General features: G+C 39.4%; 1 protein-coding gene across 1 annotated transcript in view; it reads left to right on the forward strand.

The window, feature by feature from the left end:
• Nucleotides 1-4,002, forward strand: part of LOC139733243 (cyclic nucleotide-gated channel alpha-3-like) — a 42,646-nt gene extending 38,644 nt beyond the window's left edge. The window contains exons 17-19 of the mRNA XM_071644083.1: nt 576-634; nt 1,711-1,746; nt 3,349-4,002. Of these exons, the coding sequence (XP_071500184.1) occupies nt 576-634; nt 1,711-1,746; nt 3,349-4,002 (749 nt within the window). The remainder of the gene's footprint in view (nt 1-575; nt 635-1,710; nt 1,747-3,348) is intronic.
• The last annotated feature ends 5,595 nt before the right edge of the window (nt 4,003-9,597 follow it).

A 9,597-nucleotide genomic window follows, 5' to 3' on the forward strand; every position in this document is an offset into this window, starting at 1 on the left:
CGGGGAGGCTCTTGGTTCTGTGGTATGAGATGGGTGTTTGTCGGGCATGGTGGGATCGATGTTGAATGAAACCCAGTTTGGCGCGACTCATCGACTAGGTGTATCAATTTCAAATGTCTTTTTTTTTTACTCTTTGATCATGTTTTAACTCTTGTAAGAAGTAGTTTGGTTGAGTCTCTGAAGTTTTTGACATGTGTATCTATTGCTCGAGGACCGTCGCGTCGTCTTTATTTGATGCATTCGATTTCATTTCTTCATCTTTCCATTTCATTCATTTTTCAGAATTGTATTTCACTCCGTTATTGTCATTTTTTTCTCTCAAAAGTTCTTGTCTTTACCAATATCATTGTCGCTATTGTTATCTGTTTTATTATTATGAGTACTACTTCTACTCTTACTGTTGTCATCATGATTGTTTATTTCAGCATCATTATCATTGTTATTATTACAACGGTATCATTGCTGTTGTTGACGCCATTTTCGTATAAGTCATTGACAGTTTGTATCCGTATATAGCGTCGCTTCGTGAAGTTTAACTGACATTATTTCCATACTTCTTGCTTTCAATCCAAAAGCCAAAGAGACGAGTGAACTGAGACACATCATCAACGAACTACGCAATTTCGACAGTCTGGTGAGTTGGTTGGGGGCTTCAAACATCGATAGATACGCACCAAAGACATACACATATAGCATTAATAAAAATAGATGTCATCGAAACAATAAGGTTAACATTTGTAGGACAAAAGTGAACACTGACGACAAAGTGTGGTCACAATGAGTAGTCATCCGACCCTCATAGGTCACTGCCCCTGTGACCAGTATACAGCGCTGGAGAGAAAATTATGCTCGTTAACTTACAATATCTTTCCGTGTATAATATTATTATTGCCCCCCCCCCTCCACACACACACACAAAAAAAAAACGAAGGTCATATCATGCCAAGAGAATGTCAGAGTGTAATATTACTACTTTCACAAAACAGCGTGATTTGGTCGCAACCACATAATTATGCAAATAAGATAACGCGATTATGTCATTAAATCACAAGTAATCCATTGGTATGTACATTGGGAGGATTACAATGCACTTTAAATAATGTGATATTAACAGACACCTAAACTTCTGGGATAATAGTCTTTTTGTAACTTGCATTGACGTGTTATTTACACACAGTAGCCAGTATGTCAATATTACACTCATGTGTATATAAACTAGGACTTTCACTTATTTACTACTTTAAAAAAACAAACACGAAAATAACTAACTCCTGTTGTTAAAAAGGTCTAGTGCATTAATCGGGTAAACAAAAACATGCAGTTTAAGACAAATAGATTAACTACGGTGAGCGTGAGAACTAAGTGAAAATTCGGTGTTCTTCTAGTACAATGTATGTCAGAGGATGCTTTTTTTACGGTCCGCCCTGCGTAAAAAAAGGAGAGAAATATCATCTTGTATATTATATCTCGTGTTAGTGTGTGTGACTGCGAATGAGAAATTTTTTGATAGTTGCACAAAATGATGGTTCTCTACAGAATGGAGAGTAATATACTTCATCTAAAGTACATGTCAGCAATGTCATGTCAGCAATTTTACTTATGTTTTTCTGTTGCCGTTTCTTGCCCAAGGGAGCCAACGCCCTCTAGCTCCTATGTGAAAGTCTTGCCACTGTGTTATTTTCACCCTGTTTCTCTCTTCATCTCTTGCAGGCTACGAGACAAAAGGTTGCCGAGCTGTCGAAGCGAGTGAGTTAGTCTATCCACTTTGATCCAATCGCTTTCAAGTGCAATTAAAAGCAACGCCAAAGTAACCGTTTTGTCAAACAATAAACAACCTCTCAGAGATGGAGGAGAAAGGGGAAGCCAAACCAACTAACACTTATCACACCTCAACAAAATGCCGTCCTTCTTTTCGCTATATCTTTCTTTTTTCTCTCACTGTACTCTTCCTATACCCATCTCTCACTTCACGCTCAATAAAGCTGGTACAATCGCCAGTAGATTACTTGGTCTCTTCCTGTCCCGATTAATTCCTCGCGCCTGTTTAGACTGGGCATTGCAATGGATGCTACAGCTTGGTTTTCATTCATCATGGCGGCCGTGAAATGATAGAGCAGTGCCGTCGCACGGCATCGACGTTCCATTTTCCTAATAGAAAAGCGATCCGTGAGCGCGCGTGGAAAGCCCATCGTCCCTAAACCCCCCGCCAACGAGTGATTGCCTATCCGATTTAAACGCAGTTTCCGTCGCGCTGTTCTTTTAATTGCGCCACCGAGATGCTCGGCGCACCGACGGACTTCTCAAGTTTCACGCGCCGGCGATCTCCGGGATAGTCCGCCAGCGGAGCTCTCTTTCTATCTCTACCCGGCTTCGATCCAAAACCAATCAACTTGATGAAAGTCGATGGAGATTTCGGAAGAGCTCATTTTGGAATCTTCTCATAACAACCCTCGATTGCAATGAGGCCAATTTTCTTCCAATTTCCACTTACCCCTTTCCGGCCCGATGTCGGTTTTGGAGTCTGATATCGCCACTTTTCTGCCGTCCCCTCCCCCCCCCCCCCCCCCCCACTTCCCACTCCCACTTGACTTCAAGCTATCTGTCGTTGTCTGACTGTCTGGTGTGTTCAAATCTAACGCTGACTCAGGTCTGCCTTTTTCTCTCTCTTCTCCACCCTGTATCTCCTGCTCAACTTCCTTTATCTATATCCCCAATCGTATTTTCTTCGTTTCCCCTACATTCGTGTCTCTCCATCCCTTCCATTCATCCCTCTCTCTCTCCCTCTCTTTTTCTCCATCTCTCTCCCCCTCTCTCTCTCATTCTCCTATTCCTATGTATTCCTTTAAGGCCACCGTACAGTAGTATACTAGTACGACTTGCGGTTACACGACTAAGCGACTTTGGATCTGAAATTAACAAACGTGTTTATTGTGAGGCTAATGAGATTTATTTCGGATCCAAAGTCTGTCAGTTATTGAGTGACAGAAAGTCGTATTATGTGCGGTGGCCTTTAATTCTTCACTTCTTACCATGGTGAAAAGATCAGTCAATGAACATTCTACTTTTGTTATCGTACAAAGAAAGGGTTACCATATTTTTCATCCTGCTCCAATGATACATGTATCATTCTCTACACATGCAGTATTCTGATACATCTGGAATGAATTATTTTCGATGTTTTTCTCTCTCTCTATCCCTCTCTATCTCTTTCGTTCTCCCTCCCTTTCTCCAAGTCTAGCTACCTCTCTTACACTCACTATTAATTCCTGTCCTGCAGCACCATAATTGTAATGCAAATTCTTACCCATGTATGTTTATTTTGCTTCTCATTCCTCCACGCGGAAATAGTGTGATGACCTGAAGAAACAGCTGTGTGAACGCGACGGTGAACTGAAGCGCGCTCTTCGACGCATCGACGAGCTGGAGAGTCGTGTAGAGAATAAGCTGCGCCGTGGACCTCTGGGACGCGGACGCCCCAACGGAAGTCACCAGAAGCGCATGAACCTCAGCCGCCTGGCGCTCACCAACCTGAGACGGAGCAACAGTATGGAGAGCAGCGGGGACGACTCGTCGAGCGTGTGGGCCAGTTTCGACGCGGAAGACAGCGGGCCAAGAATCCTTATCACCTTGTCGTCGGAAGAGAAGTCGGGTTCGACACACGACGGCAATGCGAGGACGGGAAATGGGCGGACGGTCAACGGTAATCGATGGGCGCGCACCATGATCGTGCCCGGCATCTGCCTCAACGGAGTGATGCAGCAGGAGCCGACAGAATTCGAACTCATCCGATTTGTCGGAGACAACGCCGACTTCGACCCGAACGACCGAATGCTGCTGGAAGAGATGGCGAACGGTGACGATTATGCGAGCGAACGCCGTGACGTTCTCTACAGCGATCTGCAATCGTTGTCTTCGAGAAGTTACCTCGATTCGAATCGAATGTCGGCTGAATTAACGGACGCTTCATGCTTCAGCGATAACTCTATTGACAGTGACTTTTGAAGAACACTGGACGATGAAAACTGACTATTTTTTCTTCCTCCGAATTGCACGAATGTACTCAGCAGCTAATTAATTGAACACTCATTCAGAGAATTATGATTTCCTTCTTTTGGGGGCAGATTTAAAACACTCAATAATCAATACTTTATAGCTCTTGACAAAATGTATGGTGATAAGCGATTTTGGCAGATATAATCTCGAAAAGCGTATTCAGTTCCTTCGCAATGCATACGTTGTATCAATTACTATGTATTGATTGTTTGAGGTTAAATATTATGCATATTTTCCAGGGGATCAATGTCAAGTGAGTGCAACAGATATGTGGAAACAAAATCAGTATCCAATGACGAAAATCGAAGAACATTAATTGAGCGTCATTGGAATGTATAGTCAATATCGTTATCTTCCGCTACCGACACTGGTGCAAAATTCCTCATTTTTCTGCACAAAAACAGAAAATAATGTCATTCTTAATTGAACGAAGTATTTTGCGCTTCATGTATAACGGAAGCATGCGATCATTTCTTTGCTGATTAAATTGAAGGGGAAAAGTAATTTTTCCTCTCTTAAGAGAAAAGCAAAGTTCATATCTGTTTCATCTCCAAAAATGAATGAAGGGTATACGACGTAAATGGCGTCACAGTTAATTGACTTACAGACCAATATCAAATCATTTGGAAGTGCCGAAATTTTAGCAAGTAAACAAGGGGGGTGGGGCGCTGCCCTTGACTGACCTGTTGATAGCTAAGTTGAGATATCTTAGTACATGTTTCCTTCGTTTTCACCGAGCATGCAAAAATTCATTGTATCCTTTTTTTTCAATTTCAATTACGATATATTTCTACAACTTTTTTTTCAAGAATACAATGCACCAACGAAAATACAGTAACATCGAAGATGAAGTGTTTAAACTAAAATCAATAAATAATTCAGAAACATCATTCAGTAACAGATTTCACTTTCATGACATGCTCCACGACTAGTGATGTTGCAGGGACCGACACAATAAAAATGCGTAATGATGTTGGACGAGATGACAGCCCTTTCCCGATAGAACGACTAACAAACTATTCTCAAGGATTTACTAGCCCCCCCCCCCCAAAAAAAAAAAAAAAAAAAATAGGGGGGGGGGTTGGCTTCTCTTATTTTTGTTAACCTTCCCCCTCCCACTTACATTTTAATTCAATTTCTTGTAAAATCAGCTATTGATACTCTTCATTATGCCATTTTTTTGATTAGCAAGACGTTGGTGCGAGAAAAGGCGCTAAAGTGGAGGAGCGTCACATTTATCAAAAATGAATTATCTTTTTTTGCGGTTAATTTGGATTTCAAAGGATACAACTGAAATACATGTTCCTACACACTCCAAACACGTACTTGTCAATCAGTATTTCTTTTTTTTCTCACCCATCCGACCAGTACATTCCAGCAAAGTACTTTCGCCAGGGGCGGATCCAGGGAGGAACGCAACCGGCGCACGCCCCCCCCCTTTATTTTTTGTTGAAACAAAAGAAATAAAAAGAAAAAATGGGGGAGGGGTGATTGCGCCCCCCTTTAATTTTGTGAAAGCGCCCCCTCTTTACGGAATTCCTGGATCCGCCCCTGCTTAAATGCATAAGAAAACTCAAACACAATCTTTTGATGTTGGATGTTCGCACAAGCAGGACGTATTCCACACAGTGTGTTTTTTACAGTGTGGAGGCGCACGAAAAAGAAAACAGAGAAGGTCTTTTATATCAAATCACCACTTTTCCGTTAAACACGATTTATTCTTATCATCGACAGTAATTCAAGTATGCATATCGAAAATGAGAGATCAGACTTTCGGTAAATTTTGAATGGTGTCAATAGGTGAATTGTACATTTTTCGACGCCAGTTTTGACATTGCACTTCTCCAGTGGAGGTCCGTGCCATTCATGTACCATTGAACTAAGCGCAGATTCGAGCAATTTCCTTCTCATTGGTTTCGTGTGTGTTCTACAATCCTTGACCCTATTCGGTTTGATGTTGTGACGAGACGAAATAAACACGTTGTAAGGCGATCTCTTCCCTTTATGTTAACTCGGACACGGAAACACAATCGTGTTTTCCTTACAGCATCGTTCGCGCACGTCTTGCAAACTTAAGTTCAGTCACGACCATGCAACTACATGTATAAGAAATTTGACGTATCTGGACAGATAATTATGCTTTGTTTACTTTATCCAGCAAATGCATCCATTTATCTAGGAAGAAAGTGGATGAAAGTGCAGACACAAATGATATTCCGCGCAGAGAGTGCGTCAGGAAAAAGGAGCTGTTTAGGTTCACATCATGCAGTTAAGCCCAGAAGGAAATAACTTCGCTACAGTTTGAATTATCAACTCACCCAACATATATACAACATTAATGATAATTATGTACGTCATATCCTACTCCTCGAATCCTGGAACGACAGAATGACGTCATTAATAGGCTTATGCATACACACTTTTAACAGAAAAAGAATCAAAGAATACTTCCAGAACACATTAGTACACTGACTTGTTTTCGCCCGATTTCTTTTAGGTTACAATACAAAGTCGTTTTAAAAGTTAAACATGGTGGAAAAGAAAGATACTCTAAAAGAGACAGAAATGAAACATAACACGTACTGTCAAACAGCCCCTTTTGAAGCCAAAGGGATAAGATTCGGTTTGAGAGTGCGAACATTTGCGAACATTTTATGAAAAAATTACAATTTCAGTGGGTTATTTGTCAAAAACATGTAAAAATATATTGAAGAGATATGATGAAATTGTCCGTCCTCTAGTCTCAAATGTAATCCCACGTTTTGTATCATGTTTCGCTATATTTTTGTCATAAAAATGTGTTATCATAATGTATTTATCGATGAAATTTATTGTTACCAAAGAGCAATAAACACGGTGCAATGACTGTTGCTCGCCCGAGATTCCAATCAATTTTGTGTCTGTGTATTTTTTGTTCAATTAAACTTGGGTAAGAACATTTTTATGTCAAGTTTCAAGGGCTATTGTTTGATAATTATGATCATCTTTAAATTCATCCGCATAGTCAGGATATGTATAGTTATATGTGTATGTGTTGTGTATCATATGTATATATATATATATATATATATATATATATATACATATATTATATATGTATATGTTTATATAAATACATAATAATATATATACATATACACATATCTTTGAGTGCTTGTCTGTCGGTATGTTAATTCGAGCATCGCTTAATACATGTAAAAGCGGTCCAAACTCTGATACACACGAAATTATAAAGAATATGAAAATGAATAAATGAATGAATGAATAAATAAATAAATAAATAAATAAATAAATTAAGCAGTCCCAATTCAGCAAAAAAAGTCACTGGTCAAATGCAGTAAGCTTTGTACTATAGTTTGCAAAAATGCCGGCGAGGAAAATGATATTGATGTGTAATTACCTACATTCTGAAAGGTGAATGCCATTCTTCGAACAATTTTTTTTTTTTAAACAAGAGGTATTTTGGAAATCTGATATAGCATTTCAACCTGTCAAAAACCAAATGGGAGAGACCTTTTCAGTTAACAAGTGAAAACAAAATTGCTTCATTCATTTACAACCCTACCGAGCCATAAAGTAAATTGTATAAATAGGGCCGATTTGCGATAATAGAGCTCGTAAAGTCATCTGGGTTAATATTACTGAAATCATACAAGTTTCTGTTCAGTTTTCTACGACTCAGACAAGCACTGTTTGTCCCAAACTTCTTCTTAGTTGGGTGGCGTCCCTTTTATCCTCCTCATGAACGCATCGTTCTGCTTTTCTGCCCCTTTTCTCATCTCGCTTTGCAAGTGGTACTCAGATTTCTCCTGCGTACAATGGTGCCCTAATTGACTTTAAACTGCTCGGGAACCGGAGGCGGGTTCGCTCCCCCGCTGCGCGCGCTAAATTGGTTTGAACGCATCCGACCCGGGGGTTGCTCGGTGATACCGTTTGTCGGCCGGCGAGTACAAGGCATATCTAGTGGAATTATCATTATGGGGAGTCTTAGAAAGATAGGATTTTCTATTCTTCTCCTACAAAATGAAAATCAATGTGCATTCCTTTAAAGCCAAGTCCGATTTCCGACGACGTCCGAGTGCGACTGTCTGTAGGAGGAAGACTTAGTGGTTTAGTGTGGCGCCTTCAGTGTATTGACCTGTAGGCCTGAACTCTCTGATCATCAGAAGATGAGTGTTCTGAGAGAGGGAGATCAAAAAGGGAGAAAGGAAAGGTATGAATTTGCTATGATGCCATGCAGGGTACCAAAGATGGAAAGCATTTTTCTTTAATGTAAACAAATGGTTTAATGCAACTAGGGTTTCTTAGGCACCATTTGTAGGCCCCTACATCTTCCATAACCTTTTTTCTTTTTTTCTTTTTTTTTTTGCATTTCACTAGTAATCGAAATCTCAGTTTCCGTACAAGTTGGACGCAATATCACTGATGTTTAGAATAATGATGAAAAAGATGATGATAATGTTTATGATACGTGTAACAATTATTGTAATGGTTTTGATAACAACAATGTGATGACCCAATTAAGGCAGAGGTAAAGCAGATACCAATGAAAACTTTCATTAACCGTCTTCCGCAGCATCGTCATCGAGTAATATAAAATTCTATGTATTTTGTTTGTTTGTTTGTTTGTTTGATTGTTTGATTTATTTTTCTTCCAACACAATTTCATAAATAAATCAAGATTCTTTTCAGTACAGATCACATAGAATATCAGTAAGCAGATTACGATGTACATGATTCAAAGAAGGAAAATCGATGTGTAAATCAATTTCATTAACAAAATATAACTCGTATTACCAAATTTCCAAATAATTATCTGAGAAATTATGCGGAAGGACTGCCACTATAAGCATATTCATAAAGCATGATCAGTTGATTTTCTCGTATATTTTGTATTGACTTGTTTTGATAAGAGAAATATCCAACATATTTAAGGGGCTTATTCTTGTATATATATCCATATATACATATATATGTATATTATATATATATATATATATATATATATATATATATACATATATATATATCATATATACATACATGTATTATGCAGACATGTATATACAGCGCACACATGCGTGCGTATCAAACGTAATCTGGTGTGTGTGTGTGTGTGTGCGTGTGTGTGTGTTTTACGTGTTTTCACATAATCTGTACATCTAGATTATTGTCTTATTTTGCATTTGTTTTGAGTGCGTGTGTGTGTGTGTGCGTGTGTGTGTGTGTGTGTGTGTTTGTAAGTGCATCAATCGAAAAGTAAATATAAAATGTATGTTTTTCAGTTGCATTGATACATAGTGGATCAATGTTTCGTGGTACCATGGTGGCGAGGGCAATAGCAGGGTATTTCAAGCTTTAATCCACAGCAGACAATCCGGGTAACATTAGTAGACCGAAGCCTGCGACCCGCCGTATTATGAGCATCTTGGAAGAAACGTTCGATCGGACTTGATTAATCAAAAGAACACCGCCCCGATCTCCTCCCTGGAACTAAATGGCGACATTTTGGGAGGTAGTGGATCATCACCCACCCTTACGCAT

Source organism: Diadema antillarum, unplaced genomic scaffold, assembly GCF_040938485.1.
Source record: "Diadema antillarum isolate AM-2024a unplaced genomic scaffold, OU_Dant_1.0 seq00000463_RagTag, whole genome shotgun sequence".
In the NCBI taxonomy this organism is placed as follows: Eukaryota; Metazoa; Echinodermata; class Echinoidea; order Diadematoida; family Diadematidae; genus Diadema; species Diadema antillarum.